The 16,006-nt window shown below is 51.8% G+C and overlaps 4 protein-coding genes across 4 annotated transcripts; 3 read left to right on the top strand and 1 right to left on the bottom strand.

The window, feature by feature from the left end:
• Nucleotides 1-2,806: 2,806 nt before the first annotated feature.
• On the bottom strand, nt 2,807-3,307 carry BDP55DRAFT_774293 (uncharacterized protein; the record flags this gene model as incomplete). The annotated part of the gene is made up of 1 exon (XM_060581205.1): nt 2,807-3,307. The coding sequence occupies one exon, from the start codon at nt 3,305-3,307 to the stop codon at nt 2,807-2,809; it is 501 nt and encodes a 166-aa protein (XP_060421791.1).
• A 913-nt stretch (nt 3,308-4,220) lies between these two features.
• Nucleotides 4,221-5,222, top strand: BDP55DRAFT_568197 (metallo-beta-lactamase family protein; the record flags this gene model as incomplete). The annotated part of the gene is made up of 2 exons (XM_060570660.1): nt 4,221-4,544; nt 4,602-5,222. The coding sequence occupies 2 exons, from the start codon at nt 4,221-4,223 to the stop codon at nt 5,220-5,222; spliced, it is 945 nt and encodes a 314-aa protein (XP_060421790.1).
• Nucleotides 5,223-5,701: 479 nt separating this feature from the next.
• On the top strand, nt 5,702-8,977 carry BDP55DRAFT_774292 (uncharacterized protein; the record flags this gene model as incomplete). Its single annotated transcript, XM_060581204.1, has 3 exons — nt 5,702-5,752; nt 5,814-6,215; nt 7,014-8,977. The coding sequence occupies 3 exons, from the start codon at nt 5,702-5,704 to the stop codon at nt 8,685-8,687; spliced, it is 2,127 nt and encodes a 708-aa protein (XP_060421789.1). The 3' UTR covers nt 8,688-8,977.
• A 3,036-nt stretch (nt 8,978-12,013) lies between these two features.
• On the top strand, nt 12,014-13,093 carry BDP55DRAFT_42835 (uncharacterized protein). The gene is made up of 2 exons (XM_060567502.1): nt 12,014-12,636; nt 12,688-13,093. Exons 1-2 carry the CDS (start codon nt 12,190-12,192, stop codon nt 12,967-12,969), a joined length of 729 nt encoding a protein of 242 aa, XP_060421788.1. The 5' UTR covers nt 12,014-12,189; the 3' UTR covers nt 12,970-13,093.
• Nucleotides 13,094-16,006: the final 2,913 nt, after the last annotated feature.

The raw sequence follows: 16,006 nt of genomic DNA, 5'->3' as shown, positions 1-16,006 counted from the left end.
AACGACCGAACGCGCGATTCGGGTACGCGGACGACATCGCCACTCTGGCCATCAGCCCCTCCCTGGAGAGCAACGTCGCAATACTCAACCGAAGCGCAGCCGGCATTCTCAGATGGGGCTTGGAGAACAAGGTCTCCTTTGACCCGAGCAAGTGCGAGGTCATCCACTTTACTAGGAAGCACGGCCAGCCAGCGGAGCTGCCAGAGGTCCGGGCGGGGGATTTGGTGGTCAAGGCCTCGACGAAACCTGTACGCTGGCTGGGTGTCTGGTTCGACAAGAGACTGTCCTTCCGGCACCATGTCGACGCAAAAGTAGCTGCAGCAAAGAGGGCAGCTCAACATCTGAGACAGCTTACGAACACAAAGAGGGGACTCCCAGCGGCCGCCGTGCGAAAAGCCGTCGTCTCCTGCGTACTGCCGATCGCGCTCTTCGGCGCCGAAACATGGTACGCAGGTATCACGAAGCCGGCTTCGAGACGCCAAGCGGAGACAGACACGAATCCGCCTCTCCAAGGAAGACCCGTCAACACAGGCCAAAGGGGCTCGTGCAGAAGATCGACAGCGTCATTACAGCGGCAGCAAGGGCCGTTCTGCCTGTCTGGAGGACAACGCCAACCAGTAGCCTCCTCCGAGACGCCGGCTTACCGTCAGCCAAAGTCGCCTTAGAGGGCGTCCGCTTACGGGCCGCAGTCCGACTACAGAGGATTGATCGCCGACACCCGCTAGTCGCGCGGCTCTCCCAGCAGGGACAGCAACAGACGAGACTACAACGGACGGCTGAACTTCTGCCAAGATGCGGAAGACCAGCGTTCCTTCAATCACAGTACCTGCCAAGCTCACAGGATCAGATAGTAGTTCAATGCAAAGAAGAGGCTGCGAAAGCTTTCGAGCGCTGGCTAAAGACAGTACCGGAAAGCCATATGATCGTCTTCTCGGACGGCTCCAGGGCGACGAACGGAGCCGTGGGGTACGGCTTCGTCATCTACCGAGACTCCAAACGCATAGCACAAGGGTGCGGCCGACTCGGACTAGCAGAAGTGTTCGACGCCGAGGTCGAAGGGGCGCGAACCGGCCTCAGAAGGGCTCTGCTCACCAATCGCGGTCATCCAATCCACATATGTATCGACAACACCAGCGTTATACAAGGCATCCGCGGCAAGGCGCCGGACTCGTCACAAGACGCGTTCCTCGAAATCCAAGAAGCGGCCAGGATATTTGATATACGGACGCACTGGTCCCCGGGACACCAGGGCATCGAAGGAAACGAGGCCGCGGACCGGCTGGCCAAAGAAGGAACGACACTGCCGGCGCGGATGGGTCAAATGGCAACACTAGCGGGCATCAAGCGGCTTGCAAGGGAAAAATTACAAAGCCAGCACAGGAGATGGTGGTATAAAGAGCGAAGGCCGCGGTACGCGGACTTGGGGCTTGAGGCAGCTCTGTCCAGCCCTCCTGAACTGGCCTTGCCGCGGGCTACGTTACATCACCTGCTGGCGGCACGATCGGGTCACGGGGACTTCGAGCAATATCACCGACGTTTCAACCACGACGACGCTCTAATGATGTGCTCTTGTGGAGAGGCGAAAGACGTGGACCACCTGGTCTACTGTCGACTAACGCTGGCGAGGAGGCAACGGTGGCCGACCCTCCACTCTCGCAGTATGCCCGAGCCCATAGGCCCTATGGGATCTCTCGAGGCCTACTTCAAGAGATTAATCACCGACCCACGAGGCTTCGAGGCCTTTCTCCGCGTGACGGACTTCTTCCAGAAGATCTGTCTGCGGTAGCAGCATCCACACCTACGTAGATGTGAGTGCGGACTACAAAGAACCTCCCGATTCCAAGGGACGATTTGGGAAAGAATGAAACTGGGGCACCAGCGGGAACCGGGGACAGACAGAACGCGTAGTGGCCACAAGGCATGATTTGGAGGACGATGTAAAGAGACGACGTACTGTAGAGTAGGTAGCCTTGGCTCACGGCCCTCCACGCCATATACCCTTCGGGAGGTCTGCGGTAAGGGCTCTAGCCCGGCCGCCACGGCGTTAAATACAACAACAACAACAACAACAACGAAGGCGTCTCCATGGATGTGATGTGTGACATGGTTTCGACTTGACACCTGCGCGCGCTGGTGGAGGGCTCACGATGAGGAGTGGTCACCCTTGTTGCCGGAATACGAAGTCTTGGGGATGACCGTTGTGAGCCTCCAAGCACGGCCGTTGTGGAAACCGACTTCTGGAACGATCGGGTCTGTGATTCTTTGTCGATGATGGCGTGTCATGACCAGATGCTTTGACTCGAACAGCGGCTAGGACTAGGCCAGAACGCACCTAGAAGGTCAAAGTTTTGCGGCTACCATCTCTTCGGGACAAGGCACAAAGCCCATCGGAGATGAAAAGTTACATCGCAATTTTGACTAGACATTCTCCGACACGCGTTAAGGAGGTTCACGCGATTTCAAAACACGTGAGACGTGTTTGGCTGCCGAATGGCTGACGTCAGGTTCTTTGTCGTCTTTTATCCCATTTTCTCAATTGCGTTTCCGCAAAACTCTAGCCTTTCTAAGTATCTTAGTTGAACCATTTAGGTTTATATCCATTTCAGGTTCTATGGTAATAATATAATGTCCGGCATCAAAAGTATATGAACTTGGCAACTGAGCTTCGTGATTGCAAGGCTGATCTACTCTATGCTTCACGCAATAGCTTGCCCTTTTAATCAAGACATTCTTTCAATTCCATAGCTATAGACTTCTCTGATCTCAGTCTAGATGTAGATCCCCTCTCCCTATAAAGATGCCGAATCTACTTCAAACTTCCATGTAGCAGTTGCAAGTTGTCAATATCCTCAAAAATATCTTTGAGGAAATGTCCTCGGTCTTTGTCGACGTCCCCCTTCATCAGCTTGTCTATCTTTTTCGCAATATCGTCCACCACTATGCCTTGCGTCTGAAGAAGAATCGTTGAAACCTTGGCCTCCTGGATCTGTAGCAGCTCACTCTCGCGCCGTATATTCTCCTGCACGGGGGCTGTTCCATCAACTGGTTTGATCTCACCGGAGACTGCCAGACAATGCACGCTGCTAAGACTCAGGCGTCGTTGGATGAAGTCGAAGGCAAAGTGGGGATTGATAGAAGTGTAGATCTCCGCAGCTTTTCCCAAGTTGCCATCACTGACATACATGGTGAATTCCGTTACTTCCGAGGCAGATGAAGCGATGAAGTCGCATCCAGATTCGATTCCTACGGGTCCGCTGAAATGTTGCTTAATCGTGGAGACCAAATCCTCATAAGCATCCGGTGGCATCTCGTTTTTGCCACTGGACCTGGTGGTCTGGTTTTTATCGGACGGCCGGGGTTTTCTCTGAGCTCTCCAAACACCAACAATCCAAGCTCGAGAGGTTACAGACTTGAGGAGAGAGTAGTCCTGTGAGTCGTTAGTTCCAGGTTCCCTGATGCTTGAAATTTGACTGATCTAACCCTTTCCGCGGCAGAATCAATATGGCTTTCCTTTTTGACCTTGTCGAACCAGTTTTTGATATTGAATACGTTTTCAATCAAGTGCTCTTTGACTGAGGCCGATTTCCACTTCAAGACAATAGAGACAGTATCCTTGTCAGCCTTTGAATGTTTAAGATAGAGTGGGGTATGAGGCAAGTTGACGACAAGGTTGAGTGTCGATTGCAGTTCGGTGCGGGTTTCTTGTCCAATCTGACGATGGGCCCGGGGGATCGGAAGCCTCGGGTATCGTAACACTAAGAGATGATAACCATTGAACACGAACAAGCCGTGGTAAGGATCACTAATCTTCAATTCGTAGATACACGAAGTGAGCTTTCCGGTACAATAATCAACTTTGATTTCAAAGTTTAGAACTGCTGCTTTGTTTTGAACTCATTGTCGCAAGTGAATGCATCGAAAATAGAATGATCACGGAAACACAATGGTTCCGTGCTTGCGAATTGCATCCGAGTCGACTGAGTCACGCTCGATATTTGACCAAGACTCGGAATTAAAATCAATTCTGGCTCGGCTGTGTCTTTAATTTCTGTTTGGTATTTATGATAGAAAGACAGAGGCGCACCAAAGTTGTTTTTAAGTTATAATTACCTACGGCATTGAAGGAAGGTTAATCCAGGTCTGACACCCCTTTGACCAAAAACGGACGTACGAAGACCATGCTCCCTAAGACAATCATCGTCGCCCTATCGGCGGCCTTTATGCAAGCAGCCGCATCTTGCAGTTGTAACCTCAGGGTCGAGAGCTTCACCAGCCCGGGTTTCTCGTTGGATGTTGTGTCGTCTCTGATCATCGGCTCACAAGCTGCCGCGATCATCGACTTGCCCCTCGCGGTATCTGACGCAGAAAACCTAGCTCAATGGGTTAAGAATACGACTAATAAGCCTCTGTTGGCGGCTTTCACGACGCATAACCATCCTGATCACTACCTGAGCGGAAAGGCGTTCCTCCAACACTTCCCCGAGGCTAAACACTACGCCACTCCTGAGACAGTGCAGGGAATCCAGAATGAGGCTCTCAACAAGGTGACCGAAGCTTCCATAAGGCTTCTTGTGATTCTACGGCTAACAGTTGGGCTATAGACAGAATTTTGGTCTGCGGCCTATGGGCCCGGCGTCATCGCTCCCGTCCCCGCGATTCCGACTGCTTACAACTTCTCCTTCTTCACGCTCCCAGGCGACGAAAAGTGCCCGATTGAAATCCTCAAGAATGTCGGCGGCGATACGATTGATCTATCTGCTTTCTGGATCCCGTCCACTAAGACACTGATCGCTGGTGACGTCGTCTACGGCCACCAGATGCATGCCTGGCTTGCCGACCTTCTCACTCCGGCCCTCACAGAGTCTTGGCTCACGACTCTCAACTTCATCGCGGGCCTCAAGCCTAATATTGTTATACCTGGACACGCGCTATCAGTCGACAACTTCAGTGCAGTCACCGATGTCGACCATACGAGAAACTATGTTTCTTTCTTCCAGAAGAATATCGAAGCTAAGGGTACCGACTTTTACACCCCGCAGGAGATTTCAAGCATGATTGAGGATGCTTTCCCTGATCTGACGAATTTGACCTCTTCAACTACTTCGGCTACCTTGCTCAATATTACATCGGAGAATTTTGGACGGGGTGGGCAGAGACAGGTGCACTACTTCGACTTGACTATGTATAATGACACGGATATCCTGGATGGGTGGCGCTTGTAATGGTACTGCAGTACCTTACTTGATGACGATTTGAAACCTCTCGATTTATATCACGCCAATGAGTGGATGGACTCAGTACTTTGAGGAATGGATCATTAGGCCATGTTTGTACAAGTATTAACTACATGTACTTACCGCATGCCTTGCAGTTTTAGATAATTGCACATACGTTACCGAAAATCGAGAAGATGGTACCTCTAAGGATCCAAGTAACCACCAAGGGAGCGTCAAATAAAGGTGTAAAAAAGAGTGGAATTATCTGTTCAAGGTTTTCAGTCACAGGATGATGTCAGATTTCAGCTCGACGGAGAGAGGCTGTCTCCTATGGCTATCGAGACTTCAAGGTTCCCTAAGAGATCACTTTGTCGGGATCCAGCTTACTTAAAGCGCTTCATCGACAAGGATTAATGTACTGACAGCTTTCGAACTCGACTTCAAGTATCTGCCCTGATCCCCTCGAACCTCTTGATCCCATCATAATGCGCTTCTATCAAGTCCGAGCTTTCATCATCGCTTCTTGGGCCGCGTCGGTAGGACCATGATTCCAAAACAGTACAATAACTCTACTATTCGATGCTAATATAACGCTAGGCCTACGGACTAGTGATTCCTGATAAGACTCCCATCGAAGGATATGGGATTTTCGTCCCACAGTGGGAGTTCGATACAGGCTTCAGGGCTGAGAAGGTGGTCGTGAATGGCACGGTCGAGGATCTCTTGGAAGAGCTCCGCCTCCATGGATCTCTGTACGAGCAGGCTTTGGGCCCAGATTTGGCTTCTAGTACCTCCTCTCCTGTCTTAAAGAAGCGGAACGACTTCGGCGATGGTCGCGTCATCTGCTACAACTTCCCAAAAGGCTTGAACGCCGCTGCGAGAGACGGCATCAACCTACTTAAGCAGATCCGACACAGAAGACCTACAAACCAAGCCGGCCCGGGAGAATGCGGTCGTATGAGTTGCTCCGAAAGTACGGCAATCTGGTGGTGCAATGAGGTGAGTTTAATACCCAACGTGACACCTTACGTACGAAGCTGAGTAGCGTCTTTGTAGGACGACAAGCCAAAGACTCCGGAATCCTTTAGAATTATTGCCGATGGCGCTGATAAGGTCTTGAAAACATGTGGAAGGGAAGGTTGGCCCACCGCGATGAGGTCCTCAGGGCAGGCATTCCATAAGACGAAGTGGAACGTTATTGTTCGCGGTGAAAAGTGCTGATGGTGGAAAAAGACAACTCCAAGTTCGCGATTGAAATCGCCAGTAATCAAAATATTAGATAGAGCTTACAAAGACTCAGAAAATTGATTAAGCCTTCCCTCCAGTCTGCATCCCTCATTTTTTTCTTTAAGCGATCTTTGCTAGGAGGATCTGTTATGAATTTGATCCTGGAGGCGAAAGAGGTTCTATCAATCTCAAGGCCGGATGCAAATTACTTCCGTCAGCTCACCAAAGCAAGATAAAATCGGAACCAAAATGCATATTCTCAAATTCGTGTTTTGCCATGTTTGAAATCAAAATTGCCATTCATAATCATACTCAGATAAATTATTTGAAAAATTAGTGGTTCCCTGCCTACTAATGTGGATGAGATTGGAATCATCAATAGGCAAAGAAGATATCCATACAACATCGCAAAGCATGGACAGTCTACAGAAAATCCTCATTCATCTACTAGATGAAACGGATTCAAGCGCTGATTTAGACCTTGACGACTGCCATCACGACCATCACGACCACCACCTTCATCATATTAAAGACCAGTTAGATGATCTGGACCCCTCTACACATCTACAGCTTCTGCACCAGCTTCTCTGTGTTCGCATACCGGAACCGCCGCTCCCGAAAGACGTTCTTGTCGGGATAGACTCAGTCCTACAGCAGCAGGTATCACATCGTGTCCTGATTGTGGCGGGTTCTATCCAACCAACAATCACACTCAAACGAACAAACCGTAACGGCGTTAGAGTTACGCTCTGGAAAGGTGACATCACGACTCTCACCGGCATCACTGCAATCACCAATGCCGCGAACAGCCAGGGACTCGGATGCTTCCAGCCGCCGCACCGCTGCATAGACAATGTGATTCACTCCTGCGCTGGGCCCCGGCTGCGGGACGAGTGCTACCGGGTCATGAATCAAAGAGGTCGTGAACTCGGACCGGGCGAGGCGATAGTCACAGACGCGTATTGCCTACCAGCGATGCATGTGGTGCATACAGTCGGGCCGCAACTGCAACGCGGCTCAAAACCAACGATAACCGAGACGCAACAGCTCACCCAATGCTATCACAGCGTTCTTGACGCAGTCGAGCCGCTGCCCTCGACGCCGGATGGCAGGAAGATTGTCGCGTTATGCGGCATCTCGACCGGCTTGTTCGCCTATCCGGCGCGAGATGCAGCAGCCGTCGCGGCCAGCGCAGTAACAGATTGGCTCGAGCACCACGAGGATACGTCCATCACCGATATCATCTTCAACACCTTCACGGACGCAGATCATGCCATCTACCAGGAGATCCTAGCCTCTCCCCCGCATACTACATGGATGGGCCGGTCGCCGACGCCGGCAAGTGCGAATCATCCGCCACTGATCCAGTGCGACTCGCTGGACCGGGCCAGGCAGTGGCTGGACGCCGCTGACGCAGTCATTGTGAGCGCCGGTGCCGGTCTCTCTGCTTCCGACGGGCTGGATTACACTTCGTCGGCCCTGTTTGCCAAGAACTTTCCCGGTTTCTTGAAGTATGGGCTGCGAACTCTGTACAGCGTCTTTGGCTTCACTTCTTGGCCAACGGAACAAGTCCGCTGGGGCTACTACTTTACCCACTTGGCAATGATCGAGTCTTGGCCAAAATCCGGAATGTACCGAACGCTCATTCCATGGCTCGAGAGATTTGGAGGAAACGCCCATGTGAGAACATCTAACGCCGATGGCCTCTTTGTTGCGAATGGGCTATCGCCAGAGAAACTTTCAACCCCTCAAGGCTCATACTCTGTCTTCCAGTGTTTGGCAAATTGCCGACCGGAGGCAACAATGCCATCGGCACCTTTAGTTGCAGATGGGCAAGCGTTCTTAGATCCAGTATCTCAAATATTGACAGAACCAAGCAAGGTGCCCCTTTGCAAGTTTTGCGGCGGCAAAATGAACATCTGCGTGAGGGCAGGGCACTGGTTCAACGAGAAGCCCTTTGAAGATGGAGAGAAGAGATGGAAGCAGTTCCGCCGGGATGTGGTGCATCGTGAGGAAAGAACGACAGTGATCCTAGAGCTTGGCGTAGGGATGTCTACGCCGGGGGTCTTGAGATGGCCCAACGAGGATCTCGTCATGAGAGGTGGGGGAAGAGTGAAGCTTGTGAGGGTGGGTAAGGGACCCGAGACGGCCGTCCCATGGAATTTGGAGGCAGATGGGCTGGCGACAAGTATAGACGGCGAGATCTCAGCGGTGGTGAGCGAACTGCTCAGGGCACGAGCATAGTTGAGATGGGTTCAGCCAAAGGATTGGTGCGTAATTCTGAAAAACTTCGGTCGATGGAGTAGGGCGTCTCATGCCGAGCATCAGATATTGAGATGAAGGTAATCGATGAGAGTCTAATCCCGAAGAGGGTTTGACTCAGGAGCACCTCGACGACTACAGGCCGAAGAATCTCAATTTCCAAATGTCAGAAACGTGCCTCACAAAAGAGAAACCGTGGACCTGCATTTCCGCCACTTGTAAAGAATGGGTAAACCATTCATTACGAGGGTCATACGGTCAATACGATTCGTCCCTTGCACGATGCATGAACTCTCTACGCACGACTTTGGGTGAAGACTTCGCCAAACACAAGCTTTCACAGCTGGAGCCATCCGAGGGGATCGGAGAGAGTTGCCTTCACCGGTTTCCTTCCGTGCTGTGGTCATGACTAGCCCCTGCTACGCTCTCTGCCCTACGTTCTTGGCACGTAATGCAACCTCGCGTAGTCCTGGCCGTAGCCTTGCATCTTTACGCATCTTCACGCATCTTCTTGCCCTCCCTCAAGTTTCCCATACAGCACCACGCACCTGAGTAGTCAACGCTCGGGGTAGGGCGGGTTTTGAGGTGTCTTGGCAGCTTGGCAGCTTGGCAGCGAAGATCAAACTCGCGTGCGGCGTCAGGGGCGCGTCAGGTCTCGTGCGCACAGCGGCACAGCGGGCCTGGCGACTCGCACCAGGCCTTACTGTGGCTGAAGAATCCCCCCTTTTCACATCATCCGCTGTATTGCGATTGGTTTGCCAGATGATGATTGATCTACGCAAGCATCGCGGGCGCGGGAATGCAAATCATTGTGGTTCTATGAAAGAGGGAAATCATTGCGGCGAAGGCTTAGCTAGCGGGGCCCTTACGGAGATCCACTCCGGAAGGCGGAATCGGCCGAAAGAGTGGACCCGCCCAGCCGGTTCTCGGCCCCGAGTCGGGAGAGGCGAAGAAAAGTCAAGAAGAGGCCTGAGCAATGCCAATGCGACGCAAAGCGGCAAAAAAGCTCCGTCTTTACAAGCTTATTACAGTAGGTACACGACTAAACAAAAGTGTTGGAAGGCCTAATTACCTGTGAGGCTGCCTTAAAGTGTGTCGATGTTCTACCTATGAGATCTTGACATGACTTTCTCGGTTTCTGGATCAGCCGGACCTCCTCGGTGCTCTCATCCAAGTACGACTGGGACGGTGGGACCTAGAATGTGCGCCTTATGGCATGGAGGCAACTTTTGCCCACAAACCAGAATAGCAAACGGGCGTCTTCTGTGTGTCCCATGCTTCCTATGCGATCCTGGGAAGCAAGCTCCCAGTAAAGAGCCGATTTCGCCATCGTGTTTCTGACACAACTCTTTTTGCCAAGCTTAATTTTTCTCCGCGCTTCTATTCGAGCGGGGGCGACCTGTTCCTGTTCCAGGTATGCTGCGGTGAAGCACGGACAACACGAATCACAGCAGGCGACTCAGCCAGCCGCGCCCCCCTCTCCATGGATCTCCATGGATTGGCTGAGGCTCACAGCTGTGTGTGTGTGTGTGTGTGTGTGTGTGTAGTACTGGCGATGGTCGTGTCTACTACGTACTACGTAGATCCAAGCGCAACGGCCCCCTGTATCAACTTGCCCCTCAGTTCCCTGTCAGGACGTCTAGAACTGCCATGCTTGCATCGGAGCAAAAGACAACCGACACTCCCTGCCCAGGTCTCCCCATAATGAAGCGCCCGTATTACCCCTGGCCACCCCCAGATCTTTTGAAATGTTCATGTGGGCAGGACCACATTCTCGCCTGGCCCTGGGACTGATTTCCCCCGGGGTTGATGGGTGATCCACAGAAACGAGAAACGCCTGGCGGTGCAACGACAGTCCTGGAAACCACCGGCGGCTCATGCGATTTTCTTCTAGGGATCGTGCCCGGCTGGCAGCAATGATTCACAATGATCAGCGAAACGATGCGCCCCGCCTGCCTCCTTTGCTATGTCAACGGCGATCAAATCCCCCAGCCTCCTCCCGGGCTGGAGGCCTTCATGCCTCCGTACCTCCGTAGTCCTGGCGGGCCACCTCCTTGTTTCCCCTTCCCACCACTTCAACCTATTCGGAGTGATGCGAATGCTACTTTGTGTGGATACTTTGGGCAGCCGAGTCAAGTCTAATTCCAAAAGACCAATGGGACTGGGCAGCGCGCCAAATGCCAGAGACAAGCAAACGGGAGTGGTGAAGCTTGCCCTGGCGTACCTGGCACTAAGCGCTAGCTCCCGCGTGCCCAGCTGAAAATGATGCATAGCATCGCTGCGTCCTGCAGGGACTTCGCCTCTCTCTCTCTGTCTGTCCGTCAGTGATTTTCTATCCGCCTTGTCCCATTTCGGTATTCCATCCGTAAAACACCACTATGCAGAGTGGGCATTGAACACCAGTGTCAGGGACGACACTATGGGCATGGCTAAGTCCAACATGACATCTCAACTTCTCATCGTTTGCGTATCCACTATCGTCCGCTGTTCACGTTCATCAGCAAGTTGCAACGGGGTGGGCTTTAGGGGCCTTTGTTCCAGAAGATTGAGATGATAGCCGTCAGAGATCTCTGCGTCTCTCTCCATTCTTTGGTTCCCAGTCGCTCAGAATTACGCTTCCACTATGGACGAACGTTCTCAGTGGCCGAGCGCAGGTTCGAGACTTCAAATCGCGCCGCAAGGCAAGCATCACCTCTGTTGAGTCGCCTTTCCACAGACTCTCCGCACGGCCTCTCGTCTCGCCAACGTGCAGTACCAACCAAACCAAACCAAAGGGAGGGGAGAGGAGAAAGGTCTGGTGTGTTTGATCTGGGCGATTCTCTCCCGTGCCCTGGATAATACGGGCGTGGCGCAGATCCTGGAACATCATCTTCCCATCCCCCAGGCACACCAGGGATGTGCGACAAACGTTTTCTGATCTGCGACAGTGTTTCTTCCCCTCCCTGCCCTCTGCGAGGAGGTGGGCAACGCGATCGCGATGCGATTGGCTCTTCAACAAGGTTCGGACCCTTGTCGTCTCCCACACAGAGCCTCCTTCGACGATCCAAATCGGAAAGGGCCCAGTTTCGAACTTGTCTCCATCACGAGATGCGGTCGTTCTCGCCGGTGTTTGGCCTCATCTTTTTCGACTCTACAGTCTAAACAATATGCTTGATGTTGGGGCTGGTGTCGGTTCCAAGGGTTGCAAGGCACCAGACGGTATGTGGATCGTGCAGGCGATGTAGGAGATATTCTGCTAAGTTTGCCTTTCATGTGCTGGGAAAGACTGGGGAGTATCGACTCAACATCGTGAAATGTCGAGTACAAAAGCGCCTGATTCCTCCCAATCTTTTCTCATCTCTTCTCATCATCAGCATCAACATCTTCAGCTTTTCAGCAGTCTCTTCTCTCTTTCGGTTTTAATACCTCCTCCGGCAGGATACTACTCGTTTACACTCCTCTGGCAAGGAGCACCATCTCATTCATCTCTTAACTACTAGTCAAAATGTCTCTCAAGACCGTCGCTGCTACTGCTATCCTTGCCGCCGCCAACTTGGTGGCCGGTCACGGTGCCATCATCGGCGCTACCGGCGAGCTCGGTGGCACTGGCATGGCCCTCGGTGTTGATCTCAGCACTCCTCGTGACGGCACCCGTCGCGATCCCTTCCAGGCCGACTCCACCCGCTTCAAGGGCGAGGCCGCCGACACCTTCGGCGAGACCGTCGGTGCTGGCACCAACGACCTGGAGACTGGCACCAAGGCCATCATGGCCGCCACCGGTGACCAGCTTCCCCAGATCCGTGCCGGTGGCACCATCGACATGACCGTCCACCAGGTCAACGGTGACGGTGGCGGCCCCTACGACTGCATGATCAACGGTGATGCCACTGGCGCCACCTGGACCAACATCAACGTCCCCGTCACTGTTCCCGGCCAGAACTCCCGCAACCGCGTAAGTCACTTTAATTCACACACTGCATGTATTCGAGTCTAACAATCACAGGCTGGTGCCATGACCGACTTCCCCATCAAGGCCGAGATCCCCGCTGGCCAGACTTGCACTGGTACCGTCGCTGGACAGAACAACGTCTGCTTGGTCCGTTGCCAGAACGCAGCTCGCGCCGGTCCCTTCGGTGGTGTCGTCCCCGTCCAGATGGCCGCTGCTGGCAACACCCCCGCCGCTGCTCGCCGCAACCTGGCCCGCGCTGTTGCTGAGTCTGACCGCCAGTTCAAGCGCATGATGAAGCGCGCCATGGAGGCGACCGATTTCGAGGATGAGGAGTAATTTAGTCATTCCTTTGCACATATTCTAAGATTGAAAGGGTGGAGTGGTCTTCGAGGGATTACATGTAACAGTACTGGATTACTGATAATGAGACACGACTGCCTGCTCTAGCTGGAGTATGGACCTTCTACTACTTTGCCTTCTTCGCTCTCCAATGTGACTGTTTCTATTAGTGACTTGATGGCCAAGATAATAACGGCAAAATTCTGCCTGTGTTTCACAGTCAATAAACGTTGACTCTTGTGACTATGGTCGGATGATGATTGAGTATGCACGGAATTGCATTCAACGCTCTGTCTCAATCGACGCGCGCAAAACCTACCCCTGAAAGTTAGACACTCGTCAACTTTTGAAAAGACGACTGCCGGACTCTGACATCTGTCCTAGTGTGCGTGAGCCTCGTCCGCGCTGCGACGAAAGACCGGCAGCACTTGACGATTTCCAGAATTTTGGAACGTGAAACGAAACAATGGTAAAGCTGGTTCACGGGCCACACACCATCTCGAAAACTCAAAGCGTCTTTAGAAAGAAAAAATGGGTGGGTTGAAACGGCCTCTAGTTCTTCAGACGAAGACACACCCAGGCTTAAGGTTTGTGGTTCCTGGAGAAGCAACCCACAACCTGGGGACCATCTCGTCATTTCGGCATCTATATCCGACTTTTACTGGCCATCGATATAAGCGCAAAGGTAAGTGATCATCAGCTGTTCATTAGAATGTGGGCTTGCAGATCTTTTGTCCCGGATGTTTCGCAGCTAGGCATGCATTCCATGGCGATGGGTAAACGGTCCAACGGTAAAGTCTAACGACTTCATCATACCAATACGCTGAAAATGCAACATTCATCAAGAAAAGGCTTCGAAAAGTCTGCACCAAGATTAGGCTGATGTGCGATTTGGAGGGTGAGCGACGATGAAGGCCAGCTATCGTCATCTGAATACATCTAGCGTCCACTTGATGACATATTTGCCACAGTGACAGAGAGGAGAATACGATCTTGTCAAGGTTTTACTACGGCCATACTGTGAGCCTCTGACTATAGACAAAAAAGGCGCAAAGGTAGCAGCCATACATCCCAGTTGGCAACTCTCGAGGAGGTCATGGCGCATGTCAGTGGCTGCTTCAACGGGTTTCCTTCTGAATGATGACTGTATCTCTGTTCCTGATTTAGATTTACTATGCTGAACTTACTAGCTCATCTTCATCACCCCTCACATTGCTGTCTCAAAATTTGCATTTGGGAACGCGTTGCCGACCCCGCTTCTAGATGACAGCAACTTCTATTCTCTCCATAACCCAGCCCGTACTGACACAAGGCTGGTAAGGTAAGGAAGGCGCGCAAATAACGACAGAACCCACTCAAGCGCCTCGACAACGTTGAGTCTTTCGTTTTGTGATGGAGGGTGTCTCTTTGTGGACTAGATCAGAACATGTAGAATAGGCTTCAAGCTAAACTCCCGAGCTCCTTCCGCCTAGAGGTTTCACAGGGATAGTAGCCCGTATTGAATGTACGAATGACTCTATAAGCTTTCTGGTAGTGAGGTTGTCTAATACGGATAGTTCAGGTGCGTAAAATGACTCAGACTTTTCGGTCTCGCTTCATAGGTGTTGACACTTCAATTTTGTCTGCAAAACTGTCTTCTATTAGATGAGTGTGACTTATAACGTTGGCCTTGATGATATACTGCAAGTACTATTAATTCAAGAGTTGTGGATTTGAAAGGGGCCTGAACCTCACACTGAAGATTTCATACAATATCAATGTTCGTGTCTCTAGTAACTACGGAGAAATTTCCTCTGTAGATATGAAGGTAAAGTAGGATCCGAGTAGTAATTTAGTAAATGAGACTGAGTTACTAACGTTGCGACGGACATCAACTTCCCGAGTATTGATAAGACGTTTCCCGGATTATGATACCCGATTCCATCTCTTAGATGTATAACGAGGTAAATGATGTGAAAGAGATACTACACTAGCTTCCTAGCACGTAAGGCAGTCGATAGTCATATGCCAGCAACTCGACCCATACCATTGCCAGCAAAACCGTACTGAAGCAGGCCTCAAGAAGCTTCAGAAACCAAGTATGATAAATACGAGTGAAATCATCATCGCACGTGAGAATATTCTGCCTCAACAACCATGTCTTTCAAAGAAGATGAGAAACGCCATGCTCGCCTGTTGAAAGTCGGTACTGTGAATAGCATCTCCATGCCATCCGGGCCGGTATGAAAGAACGGACCGTGCCGGTGTCAAGATGCACGCAGTCTCTCGCGGGGAATTCTGGCATGATAACGCCTTTCTTAGCATCCGGCCGGCAATTGCTGACATGGAGATAAGTTATCTCTGGCCAAGAGATCCGACCTTGTTGACCCCGATTTTGCTGTCTTGGCGATGGCAATCAGAATTGACACATTTAACCGGCGACCCACACTTTCACCGCTCTTGCAGACATGACATTGGCATTGGGAAATCCTCAGCCGAAGTTGCCTGTCCACGCCTACCGAAGTATCAGAGACTGTCGGCTCTAGTAAGCAATTCCAGCATCAAATGAACAATAGACCGAGAAGAGTCCGCAACTCCGTACGGATGGAGTTCTAGACATTGGCAGCTAGCAACGACTCAGGTTCCAGGTGCTCTACCATTTGACTTGCCTGATGGGGTATCGGGCCTCCGGACATCCACCACGGGGCCCCCATTTTCTGGAGTTGCACCGCAACCCATTACCTAACGCCCCTCAAGCGAATGCTTCTCTACATTACCCAACTTCCTTTTCCCATCGTTTTCCCTCGCTCGTCATTACCGCCACGCAGGCCTGATGCCATTCCTATGCAGCCCAAGCTGCGGGAACGAGGTCGAGATTTCATCCAAGATAAGGCGTCAGAATACTCAAGAGCCGATGGTCGGTTCTCGTAATTAGCAAGCGAGCTGGGGTTCCCCGCGGTTCCGATGCCGGGATAGTAAACAAGACCGGGCCCATGCAACGTCCCTCCCGCCAAGACACCAACGATATGAACTCCAAAGAAGCGAGAACTCTGAC

This window comes from Colletotrichum godetiae (genome assembly GCF_030913485.1).
Source record: "Colletotrichum godetiae strain CBS 193.32 chromosome Unknown BDP55scaffold_108, whole genome shotgun sequence".
Classification (NCBI taxonomy): domain Eukaryota; kingdom Fungi; phylum Ascomycota; class Sordariomycetes; order Glomerellales; family Glomerellaceae; genus Colletotrichum; species Colletotrichum godetiae.
This window is presented reverse-complemented; position numbering and strand designations above follow the sequence as displayed.